This window comes from Epinephelus lanceolatus, chromosome 17 (assembly GCF_041903045.1).
Source record: "Epinephelus lanceolatus isolate andai-2023 chromosome 17, ASM4190304v1, whole genome shotgun sequence".
Classification (NCBI taxonomy): Eukaryota; Metazoa; Chordata; class Actinopteri; order Perciformes; family Serranidae; genus Epinephelus; species Epinephelus lanceolatus.
The window spans coordinates 14,300,738-14,322,939 of record NC_135750.1 but is presented as its reverse complement, the minus strand read 5'-3'; the positions used below and the strand labels follow the sequence as shown (position 1 = coordinate 14,322,939).

General features: G+C 39.4%; 3 protein-coding genes across 4 annotated transcripts; all 3 read right to left on the bottom strand.

Annotated features, from left to right (window-relative positions):
* Nucleotides 1–3,773: 3,773 nt before the first annotated feature.
* On the bottom strand, nt 3,774–6,136 carry LOC144458308 (G-protein coupled receptor 4-like). The gene is made up of 3 exons (XM_078160910.1): nt 6,113–6,136; nt 4,444–4,631; nt 3,774–4,368 (listed from the first exon to the last, which is right to left on the bottom strand). Exons 1-3 carry the CDS (start codon nt 6,134–6,136, stop codon nt 3,774–3,776), a joined length of 807 nt encoding a protein of 268 aa, XP_078017036.1.
* A 4,852-nt stretch (nt 6,137–10,988) lies between these two features.
* Nucleotides 10,989–14,311, bottom strand: LOC144458356 (G-protein coupled receptor 4-like). Of its 2 annotated transcripts, XM_078160644.1 has the most exons (4): nt 14,252–14,311; nt 12,569–12,769; nt 12,181–12,374; nt 10,989–12,084 (listed from the first exon to the last, which is right to left on the bottom strand). In XM_078160644.1, exons 2-4 carry the CDS (start codon nt 12,752–12,754, stop codon nt 11,586–11,588), a joined length of 879 nt encoding a protein of 292 aa, XP_078016770.1. In that variant the 5' UTR covers nt 12,755–12,769; nt 14,252–14,311; the 3' UTR covers nt 10,989–11,585. The 2 variants fall into 2 exon arrangements, with proteins under 2 accessions (XP_078016770.1, XP_078016771.1); XM_078160645.1 differs by lacking the exon at nt 14,252–14,311 and having other exon boundaries at nt 12,569–12,870.
* Nucleotides 14,312–17,718: 3,407 nt separating this feature from the next.
* On the bottom strand, nt 17,719–20,556 carry LOC144458355 (G-protein coupled receptor 4-like). The gene is made up of 4 exons (XM_078160640.1): nt 20,502–20,556; nt 19,730–19,912; nt 18,915–19,108; nt 17,719–18,818 (listed from the first exon to the last, which is right to left on the bottom strand). Exons 2-4 carry the CDS (start codon nt 19,895–19,897, stop codon nt 18,317–18,319), a joined length of 864 nt encoding a protein of 287 aa, XP_078016766.1. The 5' UTR covers nt 19,898–19,912; nt 20,502–20,556; the 3' UTR covers nt 17,719–18,316.
* Nucleotides 20,557–22,202: the final 1,646 nt, after the last annotated feature.

The window sequence follows — 22,202 nt, the reverse complement described above, 5'->3', positions numbered from 1 at the left end:
ATGTTCCCAGCCTTCTTCTGCTGGCTAACAAAGCAGTACACCACCAAGTGACTCTTTCTCCCATCCATTCAAGGATCGGTAACGTAACAACTGGGCATAGCTTATCACCGCTTTACAGTCTAAGCAAGACTGTTTAACTTGTTGTATGTGATTTGATGCTGTTTACTGAGTTATTCTTGTGATTGTTGGCAGTTAGGTCATTGATTAGTTGGCTTCGCCAAAGCTAAGTGTTTAGTTTGCTAATACTGTTCACAAACAGATTCTTGCACACAACTAAACAATCTCTACACTAATCCAGACTGTTTGCAACACATATCACATTCACATAGACTCATTAACAAATACGCTTTCACCAGAGCTACACCCAAACAGGCATCTCAAAGTTCCCGCTTCTTTTCCTTTGTCTTTGTCCTGAGCACACGGTCAGACAAACACCTCTCCCGACCTGAAGCAAGCCTTGATTTGGCCATTTTGGTAGTTCTCTGTTGTCAGCCATTTTGTTTTGTAGGCCAAACGGCTCCTTGGTCACCACACTCGCCTTTGTCTTTCTCTTTTCTCTTTCACACACACACACACAAATATACACACCAAGCAAGTCCGCGTCCAGACCAAAATATGGAGTGTGGACTGGTAGCTGGAGAGGTGCCAGCGCCTGTCATGGGCAGCCCACTCTGACATCTCTCCACTTAGTGCATGGAAAGGTCCAGTTTGTGCATGTGTGTTTTCGGACCTGTGTGTGATTGACAAACAGAGTGAAAAATTGAATATCCCCGAGGGGAAATTCAATTTTTCACTCTGTTTGTCAATCACAAAGTATATAAAAAAAGTAAAAAAATAATTTAATTATTAATCAAACTCCAAATTAATAGTTTAGCGTATTTTATGAGACTGATATCTTTAACTGGCTATCATTTTTCCCTTTACGGGAATGGTGCCCCACGAGGTGATTTAATGTTAATTAAGTCACATTATTTAACATGATTATTAATTATTAATAATAATTATTAATTATTTCCGATAGCCAATTAAATCCCTACATATTTGGTGCCTCTTGGTGAGACCTAATATATTGATCCTAACATATCTGGTGCCGCCGTGTGAAGCCCGAATTTATGTTCCCAACATTTTGGTGCCTCCGTGTGAAGCCTAATGTGTTGATCCCAACAAATCCGAACAAAACTGACTTTCTGTAATGCATTTCAATGAACGTCCAGGCAGAGAATGTCCGAGTGTATGGGAATGGCTATATGCACTGTGATTGGCTCATCGCGTTTGAGGGCGGGACTTAGCCATAGGTCAATTGTGAATGCTCTCTCATATTCTTCTTACATTCTTCGTTTACCCAGATCTTTTTTTTAAAAATCTGAATACTGCATCTTTGTGCATGTTTTCATATGGTTTTTTTTACACAATCACATACTTATAATTCTCCCAATTTAAAGGAAAAACACGGTAAACACACAGTATTATGTACAGTGCAATGCTGTCAGCTTCTTAAATGTTGCATAATCATCTCCTGACTGTATCGTTTTTAATAATCTAATGTCACAAAATTTACCTTTAAAAGCTACGAGACCCCACACAAATGAGTTCCCTACATCAGTGTCTCCTTGGCATCCAAATGGTCAACAATAAATATGGCAAATTGTAACATGCAGTTGGTTGATGATAATCTACACAGCAGACATTATTTCTTACAGAAGAGAGAAAACAGGGCCACCATATCTACACAGTGCGTCATGACAGTCCAGCACCGCCTGTTAAACTTTGCTAACCCTCTGCCTCTGAATAGATATCAAAGAGTGCTTGTAGAATGTTGTACATTTCCTGCTAATAAGACAGCGTTGTTTTATCATGTCTTTATCTTCCTCTGATAATTCAACTGAAAACGCAAAGCTTCTTTTCTCAGTAATGTCCTGAAAACACCCTGCGACACTTACAGATGTGACAATGACACAAGTCTGTTAAAAACAGGTCTCACGGCTCAGAGATCGAACATTGAGAAGTGCCATACCTATTTTTTCCTATCCAGTCTCTGTTAGTGCAGGACGTCGAACATTCTAAGGACTTAAGTGTAGTGTAACATCACAACTATTTAAATTAAATAGAGATTCAAGAAAGTAAAACACACAGCGAGACATACACTAGCTGTGACTAGGAAACAGTAAACCGCTATGTGTGGTGCTGGCCAAATGAATACTTGTAAATATGACATTAGACTACACGTGAGCAATGAGAAAATATCATTTGGTAATTTGGGGAAAAAAAAGAAGCAAATTTTGTCTGTGGTTGCAGTAATTCTGAGTTATATTCCAATATATACCATGAGACAATAGAGTTCTACCATGTTTTTAATTCAGTGAGTTAGTCAAAGGCAGACGTTTCCAGTTTTATCAAGAGATAGATTTTTTAATTGAATTTCCAAGAACTGTACAATTTTATAGACTATAACATAAAATAATTAGTCCATAATGCCAAGCATATAAAAGCAAAATACTTGCCCTGAATCAAAACTTAAAAACTAGCATTTTTACCATTAAAACACCAAAAATAAAACATTTTTCGGTAAAAAAAAAAAGGAAAATGTCGTTAAAACTTGCTTTTTAAGTCTTAAATAAAAACAAAAACAATTAAAATTAGGTTTAGGAATAAGACGGCATATCAGCTTGAGCTCAGTGAATAAAAAATATCTGGTTTGCTTCTGTGATTAAAGGATAACAATGAAAAACTAACGAAACTAATAAATGTGTATTTTATTTACATTTGTTGAAGCCGTCGCAGTGAACCAGAGCAGGTTTACCCAATCATTTCCTGTCAAGCAGAACTCCCATAGCAAATTCAAGACTCTTTTTTTTTTTAACTTGTGTTGGTTTTTGGCAGGGGTGTCCAAACTTTTTTGAATGGGGGCCAGATAAAATAATGTGAAAATACCTGGGGGCCAACTGATTCTCACATCAAATGGGTTTAAAAAAAAAGTGGGACAAATGCAACCATTTTTATCTTTTAATGATTTATAACTACTTGATGCCTGTCTACAAACTGTATGATAGTCCTATCATTGTGAAGTGAAAGGTAAAAATGCGAAGTGATCTTGCTCGATTAACCTTTATTGTGTAAAGGGCCACATATGGTATATTTTGAAAGTCAAGCCGAGGGCCAATTAAAATTGGTCTGCGGGCCACAATTGGGCCCTGGGCCAGACTTTGGACAATGCCTGGTTTATGGCGATCTGTCATAGAGGTCGACACAGTTTACTATGCTTCTCTGAGACTTGTTACCAGTTGTAAAGCTCTCACCCCTCACTGTGAGTTATGGTCTGCTCTGGCCATCCTGTCATTGGTGCACTTTATATATAAGGCAATTCTTGGACTGCTCTCATATGTGTCTTTATCAGGCAGAAAAGTGTCAGACAATACTCTTTGCAATTTCATTATGCTAACAGTTCCAAATGCCCTATGGAAATTGCAAAAAGTGTGTTTATGTATTCTGCCCCCTCGGCATACAATATAATGCAGAATGAATGAAACTCATGAAATTAATCTCGTTAAATGCTTTAATTCCAGAATGAAAGGTCATAGATTCTGTAAGATGTCAATGTTTTTAATTTACCTGGTTACATACTAACTCTTTTCATCATTTTCTCGAAGTTGTGAGCTCCTTTTGCTTGATTTTACTTCCTTTTCCTGAATAAAATTTCAAAAAAGGCAAGTTGGTATCGACAGTTCGGTGTCTTATTGGAAATCATATCAGTCGATGACAGAATCTGTCTCTATCTAGCTGCCTACGTTGTCTCCCTCTATTGTCTCCCTTTCTCTCTCGCCCTCTCCGCCTGTAGCTGACTGTGGATATGTGTTCATCATCACTACTGCTGGACTGTTGATATTGTTCCTGTCCATTTTGCAACAACACACAGAGGCCAACAGCTTGTCAATGGTCCCTTTCCTCATGAAAATATACAGAAATAAGTCTGCCAGAGGACTCAACAGAAGAAACACAGGAAACAGGCTTCTGTAGATACCGCTATATCTGGCTTCTTTTACCAATAACAAAATGATGCTGGGCAGGAACAACAGTGTGTGAATAAGCAGCACCAGGACCAACATTCCTACAATTCGTCGTTTTTCATCAGAGTGGACAGAGATGGAAGCAGACAGGGCTTTGAGGGTCCCACCCAGGAAGAATATGAACAGTGGGAGAGGAAGAAAACAGAAGAAGGTGAGGATGGTTTCTTGAACTTCCACATCATTGCAGACAAATAAAGGGAGTATGAAGACAAGAGGAAGGACCCAGACCACAACACAGACCACCACAGATATCTTGATGGTTCGTCTGAAGCAGTACCGCAGTGGGCAGGCAATGACCAGATACCTGCAATACAAGATAGACACAGCTTCAGGATTATACAATACGAGCTTTACACATACTGGATGGACAGACTGATACCTTTCCAAGGCGATGCACCACATGAACACACAACTGACCTCCCCACAAAAGTAGTAAATATGTGTGAAAATATCAACTATCATCCCGTCCTTAAGTTGTGCCACCTCAGCGATCATGCACCAGAGTTGAATGAGGTCAGAAATGAGAAGGTTGATGATGAAGATTGGAGCAACATGATCATTTCGCACCTGCAGGAAATGGAAAGAAAATAAACAGTTGTAAACACGATCTGAACTCCACCTCTCCCAAAATAAGTCATCTTGTTCTGCTCTGTAATTGCAGTCAGAGCCATTTATACATTTTTCATCAGTCTCTGTTTTGTGCTGTCGAATACGTCAGATATGACACACTGGCTAATCACTTGAAATTAACCAGGATGACATTACCAGAAGATGTCTTTATGTTAATGTCAACTTGTCAAGACAATTTCTGGTAATGTCACTTTAATGTCAAGTTGTCAAATCAAGACAACCCAAACAATATCAACTTGTCATTATAGACAACGAATGACACTTAATGACAACAGTCATAAACATTTATGACATGTACATAATGTTTATGACAAGTTCATGACAGTGTCATGTCATAGTTATAACAGTGTCATGTCACCCTTATGTAGATACCTTCAAGTAAAGTGTTACCTAATTTTCTAATTGTGCATGCTCTCTCATCTTCTTGTTACATTTTTCGTTTACCCAGATCTTTTTTTTTCCAATTCAAATACTGCATCTTTGTGCATGTTTTTATGTTTTTTTTAATATATATTTTTTTATAATTATAATTCTCCCAAATTAAAGGAAAAACACAGTAAACACACAGTTTAATGTACAGCTACAGTCCAAAGTTGTCAGCTTCTTAAATGTTGTAAATGTTGCATAATCACCTCCTGACTGTTTATAGTGTCCAAATGGTCTACAATAAATATGGCAAATTGTAACATGCAGTTCGTTGACGATAATCTACACAGCGGATATTTGCAGGACCATCATCTCTTGAGAAAGAGAGAAAACTTAAGTGTGAGAGGAGGGTCAGGCCGATAAAGCATCACAAAGCAAGTGGTTATCAGCTCCTGCATGTTAGGTCTGTATGTTTAAGATTTTGCAGCTTTGATGAGTCAACAGCAGCTGAGCTTGTATGTTAAAATATTCTCAGTCATGTGGATCATATTGTTTCGATGCAACTATAAAAAATAAAAAACATTAATATGTTCATGCAGTGAAAACTGTTGCACACATAGACCAGTCAAGGACCACCATATCTACACAGTGCGTCATGACAGTCCAGCACCGCCTGTAACTTTGCTAACCATCTGCCTCTGAATAGATATCAAAGTGTGGTTGTAGAATGTTGTGCATTTCCTGCTAATAATGTCTTTATTTTCCTCTGATAATTCAGTTGAAAACGCAAAGCTTCTTTTCTCAATAATGACCTGAAAACACCCTGCGACACTTACAGATGTGACGAGGACACGTCTGTTAAAAACAGGTCTCACGGCTTAGAGATCGAACACTGAGAAGTGCCATATCTATTTTTTCCTATCCAGTCCCTGTTAGTGCAGGACGTCGAACATTCTAAGGACTTAAGTAACACCACAACTGTTTATATTAAATAGAGATTTAATATATTTGCAGTTTTTTGCAGTACTTCTGAGTTATATTCCAATATATACCATAAGACAATAGAGTTCTACCATGTTTTTAATTCAGTGAGTTAGTCAAAGGCAGACACATTTTATCTAATTTCCACAAACTGTACAATTTTATAGCCTATAACATTAATTGACTTATGGCTAAGTCCCGCCCTCAAACGTGATGAGCCAATCACAGTGCGTATAGCCATTCCCATACACTCGGACATTCTCTGCCTGGACATTTATTGAAATGCATTACAGAATGTCATTTCGGTTTTATGTGCGTTTTCGGAGATTTGAAGTTTAAAAATGGTCAAACGGTGTGCATGGGGTACATGCAACTCCGACACAAGGTATCCTGAGAGGCTGGGCGACGAGGTGCATTTTTTACCCTTTCATAAACCACGTCTCAACCGAGAAAAGTGTCTCCTTTGGATAAAGTTGTGTGGTAACGTTAGACCACAACATCAACTCAACGTGAATAAGATTAACAAGGATGTCTACATCTATTTTAAGGTAAGTCAACATTGTGTTTGAGGCAACATATTGTCACTTTGCTGGAAAGAAATATAAAGTTATCTTTAACATCTCTAGCTAACGTTAGCTAAAGTTAGCCTAATGTTAGCTCCTAGCTGCGTTGTTCTTCATGTCACCTTGTTTGCTGGGAGTTCATTAGCCTATTTTGTTCTAGTTTTGTACTTTGGTGATCATACATCACTGTTAGCTGTTGTCCATAGGGCTCTAGTTAAGCTAACGTTAACTTCTGGAGCTTAGCTTCATTAATTTATCTGTAATTGCAGAGATAACAAAGGTTGGCAAACGTTATGCTGAATGATTCAGTGTAAATACTGTAACACCAAACTAACGGAGAGACACTCTTGGTAAAGATGGTAAGAAGGCCATTATCCTTTTCTCATATTCTGAGCCAAAAACCTTAACTTCAGTGGCACTTTAACTTGTTGTCTTTGATGGCGACGGCAACGAGATGGGGTTCACAAGCGTACGCTGTGACCTGTAAATTTTGGCTTGAAAGTTAAGCTTTTCATCAACCTTCTCAACAATAAAATGATGAATATATCCCTCCAGTGCATAGTTTAGGCCCTTTTGGTTACTTCTCAATGAAATCTGATCATTTTGTCCCCAAAAATTATCAATTGCCTCCCGCGAAATGCCGTGTACTGTGACACCTGCCATTGCGCCGCTCACTGAATGTTGATAGTTTGGCCGAGTGAGTGGAGGGGGGCGTGGCTTAGCCATAGGTCAATTCTAATGACTCCATATTGCTAAGCATATAAAAGCCCTCCTAAAAACTAGCATTCCTATCACTAAAATACCAAAAATGAAACATTATTAAGCTTTTTTTTTGGAGTATGTTGTTTAGTTTATTTGTATAAAAAAGAAAAACAAACAGACACCAAAAAAGGAAAACTTTCTTAAGAATTGTTAAGATGCTTTTAAGTGTTAAATACAATTAAAAACACTTAAAATAAAGGTTTAGGAATAAGACGGCATAGCAGTTTTGAGCTCAGTACACGAAAAAAAAAATCTGCTTTGCTTCTGTGATTAAAGGATAAAATGACAAACTAACAAACTAAATGTGGTTTGTGCCAGGCGGACATGATTGCCAGTATTTTTTCATTATTGCAAGAAATTCCATTGACTCATTCACAAATCAAAAATGTGTTTTATCTGAAGGAAACATGCAATATTTACATCTAAGATCATAGAAAAATAGTCAACCAAGTGCAATGATACCCTCCAAGATAACATTTGTTTTTCAGTTTCAGTTATATATTGGGGGGACAATTTGGGCATTGGTGGAGGGGCACATGTCCCCCTCAATGTATATGGTGACTACGGCCCTGTCAGCATGCATAATTAGGCCTCAGTTGTCTGGGTGCGCAAAGGTGAAGTGGCTGGTGTTGTCATACAAACTTTGATGGAGTGTCAACTGGACAATATGGAGATATTTGCATCTTGAAAGCCAGACTACAAATGTGGATAGACAGGGAGAAACACACGCAAGCCTAAGACGTGGTAAGATACGATATTCCTCACTATATGAAGTGACTGATAACAAGATCTGTATAATGGGTTGTAAAGAAATTAGTCAGGTTTTTATTTTGTAGACAATTAATCTGGATTTATAGCACGATGGGATGACAGCACAATGATGTGTGTGGTATCACTGGAAAGATCTAGTTCTGCGCTTTCATGTGATATGCGTGGCATTTCTGTGCGAGCCTGCATTCGCAAGTAATCCATCCAAGACTCGTGTGTGCAGAGCTGTATGAAAGCTTTGTTATACATAATTTTAATGTAACTTTATCATTTTTTTTTCGCTGTGAAAACATTGGACTACCGACAAGTTTGCTTGGTCTTGTCAGAAAGCTACAATTCCGCTGTTTCATGTGATATGTGTGGCTTCTCGCTATGACGCACGGTCATGGAGAAAATCAATAAAGAAGAGGTGTGAATTTGGACGCACTATGCGTCGTTCGGGCCCATAGGATTAAACTCTTGTCATTGGTACACTATATAAGGCAATTCTTGGACTGCTCTCATACTACCTATGTGTCTTCATCAGGCAGAAAAGTGTCAGACAATACTCTTTGCAGTTGCATTATGCGTTCTGTTCCAAATGCAGCAGTAAAAGCATGTGGTTAAGTTGAGAAAAAAACATCATAGTTTGGCTCTACATTCATATGGGAAGCAAACACCGGGCTCCTGGGTGGACAACCAGTTCTCACTCCAAAGTCATCAAAATCGAGCGCTTTGGCAGTCACTTGCGGCGTCAGACACTGACGAAAAAAACTGTCCTTCAGTGTCGGCACTATTATAGTTTAACGGCGTTTTGCAGCATCAGGGAAACACAGTGGGACAAGAATTAAGGCGACGGATGGGTTCTTTTTTCTGAAACCTAACCACGTGTTTTTGTTGCTTAAACCCAACCACTTGCGTTCACTGCTGGAGGAAAAAAAGCTTAAATTTGTGTTGTTGTATTGACGTAGTGTGTTTATTTTGAGAGAGAGTGTATGTAAACAGTAAATTTCCTGTGAAAACTGAAGTGTATTTTGAAAGAAGACAATGCATGTAACAGGCAGAACTTGACACGGTGTCCCATCAACAACCAACACACCCAGGGTACCTTGCACATGGTATGTGGACGTGGAAAGTCCATGACCAAATGTCGATATGTAACGAGGTTGGTGTGAGAATGTGTCGGGGTGAAAGTCTAGAGTTTGTTGGACCAATCACCACCCCACCCACACATCCTATAAGGACTTTCCAGCTCCTTGTATTGCTTCGTAACCAGCAGCTTTTCAATATGACACCGTCCTGTCACGTATCATATCACCCCAAAAGGTGTCGTCCAGTGATGTATCATGACACTGCAAAAGGTTCATTACAAACTGACAGCATCTGGTGGCATTTCACCACTGCAAAAGGTCATGGCATCAGTCTGATGCCAAAATGGTATATAGTTTTAGATAGTACAAGGTCCTGTGACGTACATGTTGCTTGTTTCAGTAATGGAATTTGAATGTCAGTGTAAACTGGTTTAGGATGTTTTGCCTGTCTTCTGAACTGGATGCTCCACTACTGGTTGAATGCCGCTCTGACCTCTGATTTTTGGATTTTTAATTCACTTGATGAACCATTTCTTTTATCTTTCGTGTAAAGTTTCATGCTGTTATTTCATGAAACATCTTATACTGAATCATAAGAGTTGCAAGGACAGGAAGAAGGAACAGACAGAGAGAGGGGAGAGGCTGAGGAGTCAGCAGCAAGGTTTAACACTATGGCATGAGAATATATTACATTAAAATGTGAACACACTAGTTTAACAGCATTGAAAATATATTGTTACAGTATCACATAAAATATTTTATTCATCTGTTTCTAGTTCTTCAGCAAAAGACTTAAAAGTCTTTGAAAAGCCATGTTTAAAACAAAAACAAAAACTGCATTTTTTTCATGCCTAAAGATTAATGATTTTTAGAACATACAGTAAACAGTAGAAAATGTAAAAAGAGCCTTTCTCAGCATGTTCTCAGTAAACAGACAAGTGTACTTTCTAATTTATTGATTTCCTATTAATTGTGCATCTCATTTTCTTTGTTCATTCGAATTTCGAAAAAGAGTGAATCACCCAAATGTAATAAAACAGAGTTGTTTTAAAAACAGTGTTCTGTACAGCTACAGCCCAAAGCTGCCAGCTTCTTAAATGTTGCATAATCACTTCCTAACTGTTTATAGTGCCTTTATGTTTACAGAAAAAAACAAACAAAAAAAAGCTTTATAGTATAATGTCACAAAATTTACCTTTGAAAGCTGAAAGGCTCCACCTGAATGAATTTTCTACATGAAAGTCCGTCGTGTCCTCAGCATGCTAAGTTTCTAATAAATATGGTAAGTTGCAACATGCAGTATAGGTCAATGATACACCTACAGCACACGGAGGAGGTGTTGGCTATCATTATCTTCGGAGGTAGAGAGGAAATGTGGGACTGGACTGTGTGAGTCCACAATATGTACCATTTTCACTTTCTGAAATAACTGACGAGAAATATTGAACTTTGTCACGATATTTTGATTTTTTGAGATGCGCCTGTAAGGCACAAATATGCATTAGTGCAAGAGGAAAGTGGGGCTGATAAAACACCACAAAGGAAGTTGTAATCAGCCCGTGCATGTTAAGTCTGTATGTTCAAGACTTTGCTGTTCTGATGAGTAAATAGCAGCTGAGCTTGTTGCAGGTTTATATACATAAATATTGAACTTACCATTTTATAAGTAGCATCTGATAATTACACATGATCCATATCTCTTATCTTCTTGGCCTTATGCACATGAAATATACTTGACACAAACTGGCTCAGTGAATGTGAAGGAAGGGAGTCCACACCAGATGTATACAATAGGCTGATTTATTTAAAACCAAAGTCATCTTTAACTGGGAGTGGAACATCATCAGCAATGAAAGCAATACATGGATGCACAAGATGTGTGCTGTGGTGTTGACTAATCAGCCCAGACATCTAAGCCCACAATCATCTGTCACGTCAGTGACCAATACTGTCTCTGGGTGTCACTGGTTCTTCTTGACAACTTTGTCGACATACATGCACCAACACACTGACCCATTTCATTTGACTTCATTTTACCATGTCAATGAATTAGTACCTACTTCTGCTGTTCTATTTTCCATTAGCATCACTGTGAAGTAAGAATTTATCAATATTGTTAAGCACATTGCAGCTGTTGTGTAATCCTGCTCTGAATCACTTCCTACGTGCCTCCCACGAAAACAGCAAAACTATTTGTATAAAATAAAGATTAAAAAAGCAAAACAAACACAGTTTGGGACAGACACACATTAGCTATAACCAGTGGTATCTTTAAGCCTGGCTGTCTGAGGCCTCAGCCCTGAATGTTTTATGAATAGCCCCGGATCTCTGTCTCTCTTTCTCTGCCTACATGAAGCTGACTGTGGACATTTTGTCATCATTCACATTGGACTGCTGATATCATCACTGTCCATTCTGCAACAACACACAGAAGCCAACAGCTTGTCAATGGTCCCTTTCCTCATGAAAATATACAGAAATAAGTCTGCCAGAGGACTAAACTGCACAAATGTGATGGACAAGTCGCTTAGCTCATATTTATCTAAACCCCTGTTATCCCATGTCAGGGACAAAATAATGCTGGGCAGGAACAACAGTGTGTAAACAAGCAACACCAGGACCAACATTCCTACAATTCTTCGTTTTTCGTCAGAGTGGACAGAGATGGAAGCAGACAGGGCTTTGAGGGTCCCACCAAGGAAGAATATGAACAGTGGGAGAGGAAAGAGGAGGAGGATGCCAGCATTGGTCATAGTGTTCCCTGCAATAATGAGACAAAAAATGACAGCAGGAAGGGCCCAGACCACGACACAGACCAGCACAGAAACCTTGATGGTTCGTCTGAAGCGGTACCACAGTGGACAGGCGATGACCAAATACCTGCAATACAAGACAGACACAGCTTCAGAATGATATCATAATACAATGGCTGAACACAGAAGTAGGTACACACATACTGGATAGGCAGACAGCTACCTTTCCAGGGCGATGCACACCATGAAACCAATACTGGCCACCAGACAATAGATGTAGGTGTAATGTGAAATCGGTTGAGGGTAAGGTAGTATCCAGTCCTCAGGTAGCACCCAAGTGATCAAGCAGCAGAGCTGAATGAGGTCGGTAATGAGAAGGTTGATTACGTAGATCGGAACAACATGATCATCTTTCACCTGCAAGAAAACATTGGTGCAAGTTAGAAAGCAGCTGTGAACATGAGGTCCACCTCCTCCCAGATGTGTCATTTTGCTGTGCCCAGAATTTGTTATCAGAGCCATTTTTCATCACGCTCTGTTTTGTGCTGTCTGAAATATCAGAAAAGACACACAGTCACTGACTAGGTTTACATGTATAAAAATATACATACCAGAGAATAAACAGCATAGATGGCCACAAGGGTCAAAGGAAGGCCGACACAAATGATGATGATTGTCACCACGTTCATGATGAATTCATCTTGTTCATAATTATAATCATCTCCATAGTATTCATAATCATAGGTATAGCTGCTGTTGTTGTCCTGTGAAGTGTTGTAAATGTTGACTTCTTCCATTCTTCAGAGTGAAACCTGTTGTTTAAGAGATGAGGTTATGGAAATGGAACATGTTGCCTAATATGTGCCGTTATCTCGCAATATCGCTAAAGCAGTGTTGTGCAAGGTCACACGAACACAAATACCGTCGGCCTACATCCACAATTTTTAAAAAAAAAAAAATTCTCAATGCTCAATATTTGTTGCATTATCTGCTAATATTGTTTCATTAAATTGTACAGTTTCAAATAATAATTCATGTCCATTTGTCCATTCTTCAGAGTAAAACCTGGTGTTTAAGAGATCAAGTTATAGAAAGGGACCATGTTGTTCATTGATATCAAAAAATCAAAGCTCAATATTTGTTAGATTTCTGCTAATTTTACTATATAATGACGAAAACTCTGTGTGTCTGTTGCACGTTTTTCTCCTCACTGACTTGGTCAATCCATGTGAAATTCGGCACAATGGTAGACGGTCATGGGAGGATGCGAATGAAGCAATATTATATCAATTGGCCAAAGGGGGACGCTATAGTAACCGATTGAAATTGCAAACTTTGAATGGGCATATCTCATGCCCCGTATGTCGTAGAGACATGAAACTTTGCACAGAGATGCCTCTCCTCATGAGGAACACATTTGCCTCAAAACAAGAGAACAGTGCTGATAAAAAGCTTAAAAATGGCTAAAATTTTTCCTAATTTTTGGTGTGACTAAGTCATGGTATGGTATGCTGTACGTAATCACGGAAACTGTCAGTCAGTCATTCTGTCTGTCCCACGTTTTTCTACTCACGGCACTGCACATAGGCATTGAGGACTGGCATAGGTAGAAGGTGACAAAGCTACCAATGGGTATGGACTAGTATAACTGAATCTAATAATACAGTTTCAGGTACAACATGTTCTGGTTACAATATAGTATACGCTGCTGTGAGGTCTTTTCTGCAGCCACAGAACACTGTTCAGTTGTTTCAGTAATTTAATGTAATGTTTAATGTTCATTTAGACGGGTTTAGGACGTTTTGACCGTCTTCTTTACTCAATGCTCCACTACTTGTTGAATGCCCCTCTGCCCTCTGATTATGGAGGAAGAGGTTCACATGGACGAATAATCTCCAGTGTCTTTTATGTGCTGATTCATGCTCTTATTTTACAGAAACAACATTAACTGAATCATAAACTGACTGTATCCTGTCCTGGGTTACATAACATATAATCAACAGAAAACTCTTCGAGCTAAGTGGACTCACTTCCTGAAATGTCTATGCAGTCGTGGTAATTTCTCTCTGTAGCTTTGTGTCTTTTTGTAACCTTTTCTGCCATTTCATCAAACACATCTTTGTTACACTGTTACACAATCACTCTCTCTTTTAATAATTGAAAGAAAAAGACAGATAATAATCCAAATGAAATAAAACACAGTTGGTTTGAACACAGTATTCTGTACTCTGCAGTTAAAAAAATATTTCAAACAATCTCTACATACAGAAAAAAAGTAATGTCACAACATTTACCTTTGAAAGCTGCAAGACCACACCAGAATAAGTCCTCTGTACCAATGTGTGATGCCTCCAGATGCTTAACACTAAATATGATAAATCAGGAAACACTGTGGGTTAATCTACACCTCCTCATCTAAAGAAGATAGCACAGAAGTGGTCAGCCACTAACATGCAATATGTGGTAAAGACGCATCAAGATACCATTTTATATTCTGAAATAATCTCTTATAAAATTAAAGACCATCTTGGGATGGGATCATTCCTGTCACAATACAGTGATCCGTGACTTTAAATGAATGTGGGCCAGAGCGTAAAGTGGAGCGGCAATGGCCCCTTCCTTGGCCCCTTACTTCCAGCCCCTGTGCTCAGTCTGCATCCAACTGCATCGGCCTTCATTTTGATCTCAGCTACACATCTGTAATTTTCTTTCAAAGTGAGAACAACACCTGATTGCTGCTGCAGGTAAATATTTTCACAGTTTCTCTTCAAGTGCTTATGGGTGCATTATTCTGTTGTGGGCCAGTTATGACATACATGGTGAATTTGAAGGGTTAATTTAGCTTATGTTTTTCCAATTAAGTATCCGACATGACTGCCTACCTTTACCTCAGCTAAAAGTTTAGAGGAGCTGCACAACATAACTGGTCATAACAAAATAATGGCACAAAAAACATAAAACAAGTATCTGTTCCATCTGCAGTCTCTTACTGAAGTGATCTGTCTGTCATCTGTCAAGACACAATTCTGCACCGCAGAGCTACTGATTAATATTTTTGCAACCAACGCCAGACTGATGCAAAATAACTACAGAAACCCTTCAAAATATGTGCACATGAGACTTGTCTTGCTGATTTATTGTCCTACAAAGTTTGTACTATAAATCAACAGGCATGTTGGAGCCTGACACACTGAAATAGCAGATACAGTCCAACGAAAAACTGTGTTATCACTTAAAACTTCTCTCTCTGCTCCTGCCAGTCTTCACCAGGGGCCATATTTACAAATCGTCTTAGTGCTGAAATTCTAAGAAAATTCTGAGTAGTTTGATGTTTCCTTAGAATTTCCCCTTAAAGTTAAGACTAGCTCCTTGTAAAGATAAAAGTTATTCACAGAGCATCTTAGACTTTAAAAGAGCTCCCAAGTTGGAAAAACTGTTAGGAGTAGAGAGGAGGACTTTAAGTGGTTTAAGAGTTTCTTAATCAGAGAAGAAAATGGTGAAAACACAAAGAGGTCAGAGAAATATTCTCCAAACACTAGATGACAGTGAGTTAATGAAATGCCACAGATTAGTTTGTGCAGGGATAATATTTGTGATCGATCTCATTAGAGAAACACACACATTTCCCACCTAACACTATAACACCAGACATAAAACAATCACAACACTAAGATATCTGGAAAACTGTAAAAATGTATCAGTGCAGCAGTGATGACTTTGGTCTGTGTTAAACCTTCAATCAGCACAGTGATCACACTAACAATGACAACACTTTCACAGTCAGCAGCTCATTTCATTTCCACTGGGTGTCCACACTGTGCAGGCTCATAAGGGTCCATGTCATTGGTTCGACATCCCATTAGTCCGACTGTCCGCAGTGCTGAACGGCTCGCGGCGGGCGTATGGTGCGCCGCGACCGGCTTGAGGCGGAGCAGGCTCACGGCTTATGAGTTTGTCACTTTCTTTTTCATTTTCGCCCACACCATGATCTTTTCCTGACCCTAACCAAGTGGTTTTTGTGCCTAAACCTAACCAGACCTTAACCACAGGGCATCATGATGATTTCGGAACGGACTTCGGAACAATGAGTTTAATATGGTCGGAACAATGGGATGTCGAACCAATGGGCTGTCGAACCAATGGGCAGTTCCTGGCTCATAATGGGCTGTGTATCTGACAACCAATCACACCTGTTAAAAGAATGCATCATACAAGGTCAACCGCACCTCCTCACTCAGCTAAAAGTGTCTGTCTCTTCCTTGCTCAGAGTTGCTTTGAGTACTTTCCCAAATCACTCCTAAGCTAGGACTCCTTACTTAACATTTCTAGGCTGAGTTAGGAGCTCTCTGAGAGCATTCTCAGAATGCTTGTGAAAACGGTCCCAGGTGTCTCCATGCACCTGTGCATCATGATTTTTTTAACCTGTCTGGTGACGGTATCGCCTAAAGTTAGCAGCTAAATCAATGAGGAGGAACAGTGGCTGAAAATGTCTGTAAATTGGGAATACAATGAGTTCCAGGAGCTCCTTACCCTCCGCACAGAGGATGTAATCAGCAACCATATAACAGGGACGGTAAATGATTGTTATGGCCATGTTAATGCCGTTGTTATTGTTTATTAAGTGCTGCTGATGCATATGTTATATGTCACACTAAAGGCAGATGCTGTAGTGTTACATGTCAGGTAAAAGGTAAGGGCAAAGGCAGGATAAAGTAGGGACTTTGTAGTGACCCTATAGTGCAATCTCACAGTGGACCAACACCCGCAGATGATAGGGCTCCCCAAATCATCACTGGACTTTAAGCAACTTGGATTCTGTGTGTCTCTGCGATTCCTTCAGACTCTGGGATCTTGATTTCTGAATAAAATGCAACATTTACTTTCATCTGAAAAGAGGACTGTGGACCTCTGAGTCCAATGCAAACAGCTGGCCCTTTCAGCAATGACCACAGATGAATGTCTTCTGGACAACTGTTAGGTCAGCAGTCTTTCCCATGGTTGTGGTTGTGTGCACTGAACCAGACTGACAGATTGAAGGCTCAGGAAACCTTTGCAGGTGTTTTGAGTTAATTAGCTGATGAGAGCTCTTCCTCTTCTCAGGACTGTGTGAGTCCACAATATGTACCATTTTCACTTTCTGAAATAACTGACGAGAAATATTGAAATTTGTCACGATATTTTAATTTCTTGAGATGCGCCTGTAAGGCATAATATGCATTAGTGCGAGAGGGAAGTGGGGTTGATAAAACACCACAAAGGAAGTTGTAATCAGCCCATGCATGTTAAGTCTGTATATTCAAGACTTTGCTGTTCTGATGAATAAATAGCAGCTGAGCTTGTTGCAGGTTTATATATCCTCAATCATGTGGATCATATTGGTGATCATGTGTATTGGTAATTTACAATTATAAAGATTCGTATATGTCTATTACAATAAGGCTAAAGGCATCTACTTTATATAGCAACCATTGTTTCAACAGCATTTCATTAGTAAGTGTTTGACTACAAATGCTGCAGCTGTTAGAAACAGCACTTAAAACTAGTGTATGCCTGTTACATTTGCCTCAAAAGGATAAAAGAAAGAGTGTCTCTTCAGTTATAGCCAGATTAAAGAACATAAACATCGAACTTACCATTTTATATGTAGCATCTGATAATTACACATGATTCATATCTCTTATCTTCTTGGCCTTATGCACATGAAATATACTTGACACAAACTGGCTCAGTGAATGTGAAGGAAGGGAGTCCACACCAGATGTATACAATAAGCTGATTTATTTAAAACCAAAGTCATCTTTAACTGGGAGTGGAACAGCATCAGCAATGAAAGCAATACATGGATGCACAAGATGTGTGCTGTGGTGTTGACTAATCAGCCCGGACATCTAAGCCCACAATCATCTGTCACGTCAGTGACCAATACTGTCTCTGGGTGTCACTGGTTCTTCTTGACAACTTTGTCGACATACATGCACCAACACACTGACCCATTTCATTTGACTTCATTTTACCATGTCAATGAATTAGTACCTACTCCTGCTGTTCTGTTTTTCCATTAGCATCACTGTGAAGTAAGAATTTATCAATATTGTTAAGCACATTGCAGCTGTTGCGTAATCCTGCTCTGAATCACTTCCTAGGTGCCTCCCACGAAAACAGCAAAACTATTTGTATAAAATAAAGATTAAAAAAGCAAAACAAACACAGTTTGGGACAGACACACATTAGCTATAACCAGTGGCATCTTTAAGCCTGGCTGTCTGAGGCCTCAGCCCTGAATGTTTTATGAATAGCCCCGGATCTCTGTCTCTCTTTCTCTGCCTACATGAAGCTGACTGTAGACATTTTGTCATCATTCACACTGGACTGCTGATATCATCACTGTCCATTCTGCAACAACACACAGAAGCCAACAGCTTGTCAATGGTCCCTTTCCTCATGAAAATATACAGAAATAAGTCTGCCAGAGGACTAAACTTCACAAATGTTAAAGACAGGTTGCGTAGCTTACGTTCATCAATACCACTGCTTCCCCGTGCCAGGAACAAAATAATGGTGGGCAGGAACAACAGTGTGTAAATAAGCAGCACCAGGACCAACATTCCTACAATTCTTCGTTTTTCGTCAGAGTGGACAGAGATGGAAGCAGACAGGGCTTTGAGGGTCCCACCAAGGAAGAATATGAACAGTGGGAGAGGAAGGAGGAGGAGGATGCCACTGATGGTTGCTGAGTTCCTTGCAGCAATAAAAAGACAGAAAATCACGGCAGGAAGGGCCCAGACCACAACACAGACCAGCACAGAAACCTTGATGGTTCGTCTGAAGCGGTACCACAGTGGGCAGGCGATGACCAAATACCTGCAATACAAGACAGACACAGCTTCAGAATGATATCATAATACAATGGCTGAACACAGAAGTAGGTACACACATACTGGATAGACAGACAGCTACCTTTCCAGGGCGATGCACACCATGAAACCAATACTGGCCACCAGACAATAGAAGTACATGATATATGAAATCAGTTCAGTCCAAGGTAGTATCCAGTCCTCAGGTAGCACCCAAGTGATCAAGCAGCAGAGCTGAATGAGGTCGGTAATGAGAAGGTTGATGACGTAGATCGGAACAACATGATCGTCTTTCACCTGCAAGAAAACATTGGTGCACGTTAGAAAGCAGCTGTGAACATGAGGTCCACCTCCTCCCAGATGTGTCATTTTGCTGTGCCCAGAATTTGTTATCAGAGCCATTTATTCACTTTTCATCACACTCTGTTTTGTGCTGTCTGAAATATCAGAAAAGACACACAGTCACTGACTAGGTTTACATGCACAAAATATTCAGTTTTTTGCCTTTATTCTGAAAAGACAATAGTCCTACTAAGGTCTTTACATGGATAATATAAAAGGATATTCCACTAATATTCATGTTTACATGCAGCCGTGCATACTCTGATAAACATGCCCGTGGAACATGGGATCACTCCTCAAACCTGAATAATACCCTCATATCCCACATGTTTTATTTGGAATATCCAGACAGAATATGCTGTTTTCATGACCAGCATCAAATTCCAAATATTGGCATATTCAGATTAATAATGGGAGCTTTATGTGCACTGTAACTATGCAGTAATATTTTTCCTGTGAATGTATAAATCATTACAATAATTCATCCAGTCCCCTGACACCTGGCCCCTAACCTAGATCAAGATTTTGGCACAGACAGTAAATAAATAAATATGGTAAAAGTAAAAATATACATACCAGAGAACGAACAGCATAGATGGCCACAAGGGTCAAAGGAAGGCCGACACAAATGATGATGATCGTCACCACGTTCATGATGAATGCAACTTGTTTATAATATTCATAATCATAGGTATAGCTGCTGTTGTTGTCCTGTGAAGTGTTGTAAATGTTGACTTCTTCCATTCTTCAGAGTGAAACCTGTTGTTTAAGAGATGAAGTTATAGAAAGTGACCATACTGATCAGTGATATCACTGAACAGTGTACACTATACCCCTAATAATACAGTTTCAGGTACAACATGTTCTGGTTACAATATTGTATATGCTGCTGTGAGGTCTTTTCTGCAGCCACAGAACATTGTTCAGTTGTTTCAGTAACTTAATGTAATGTTTAATGCTCATGTAAACAGGTTTAGGACGTTTTGACCGTCTTCTTTACTCGATGCTCCACTACTTGTTGAATGCCCCTCTGCCCTCTGATTATGGAGGAAGAGGTTCACATGGACGAATAATCTCCATTTCTGTTCTGTCTTACAGTTTTATTCAATTCAAAACTCTGTAGCTTTCTGCATGTTTTTTTGGAACCTTTTCTGCCATTTCATCAAACACATCTTTGTTACACTGTTACACAATCACTCTCTCTTTTAATAATTTAAAGAAAAAGACAGATAATAATCCAAATGAAGTAAAACACAGTTGGTTTCAACACAGTATTCTGTACTCTGCAGTTAAAAAAATATTTCAAATAATCTCTACATACAGAAAAAAGTAATGTCACAACATTTACCTTTGAAAGCTGCAAGTCCACACCAGAATAAGTCCTCTGTACCAATCTGTGATGCCTCCAGATGCTTTACAATAAATATGGTAAGTCAGGAAACACTGTGGGTTAATCTACACCTCCTCATCTAAAGAAGATAGCACAGAAGTGGTCAGCCACCAACATGCAATATGTGGTAAAGACGCGTCAAGATACCATTTTATATTCTGAAATAATCTCTTATAAAATTAAAGACCATTTTAGGATGAGATCATTCCTGTCACAATACAGCGATCCGTGACTTTAAATGAATGTGGGCCAGAGCGTAAAGTGGAGCGGCAATGGCCCCTTCCTTGGCCCCTTACTTCCAGCCCCTGTGCTCAGTCTGCATCCAACTGCATCGGCCTTCATTTTGATCTCAGCTACACATCTGTAATTTTCTTACAAAGTGAGAACAACACCTGATTGCTGCTGCAGGTAAATATTTTCACAGTTTCTCTTCAAGTGCTTATGGGTGCATTATTCTGTTGTGGGCCAGTTATGACATACATGGTGAATTTGAAGGGTTAATTTAGCTTATGTTTTTCCAATTAAGTATCCGACATGACTGCCTACCTTTACCTCAGCTAAAAGTTTAGAGGAGCTGCACAACATAACTGGTCATAACAAAATAATGGCACAAAAACATAAAACAAGTATCTGTTCCATCTGCAGTCTCTTACTGAAGTGATCTGTCTGTCATCTGTCAAGACACAATTCTGCACCGCAGAGCTACTGATTAATATTTTTGCAACCAACACCAGACTGATGCAAAATAACTACAGAAACCCTTCAAAATATGTGCACATGAGACTTGTCTTGCTGATTTATTGTCCTACAAAGTTTGTACTATAAATCAACAGGCATGTTGGAGCCTGACACACTGAAATAGCAGATACAGTCCAACGAAAAACTGTGTTATCACTTCAAACTTCTCTCTCTGCTCCTGCCAGTCTTCACCAGGGGCCATATTTACAAATCGTCTTAGTGCTGAAATTCTAAGAAAATTCTGAGTAGTTTGATGTTTCCTTAGAATTTCCCCTTAAAGTTAAGACTAGCTCCTTGTAAAGATAAAAGTTATTCACAAAGCATCTTAGACTTTAAAAGAGCTCCTAAGTTGAAAAACTGTTAGGAGTGGAGAGGAGGACTTCAAGTGGTTTAAGAGTTTCTTAATCAGAGAAGAAAATGGTGAAAACACAAAGAGGTCAGAGAAATATTCTCCAAACACTAGATGACAGTGAGTTAATGAAATGCCACAGATTAGTTTGTGCAGGGATAATATTTGTGATCGATCTCATTAGAGATACACACACATTTCCCACCTAACACTATAACACCAGACATAAAACAATCACAACACTAAGATATTTGGAAAACTGTAAAAATGCATCAGTGCAGCAGTGATGACTTTGGTCTGTGTTAAACCTTCAGTCAGCACAGTGATCACACTAACAATGACAACACTTTCACAGTCAGCAGCTCATTTCATTTCCACTGGGTGTCCACACTGTGCAGGCTCATAAGGGTCCATGTCATTGGTTCGACATCCCATTAGTCCGACTGTCCGCAGTGCTGAACGGCTCGCGGCGGGCGTATGGTGCGCCGCGACCGGCTTGAGGCGGAGCAGGCTCACGGCTTATGAGTTTGTCACTTTCTTTTTCATTTTCGCCCACACCATGATCTTTTCCT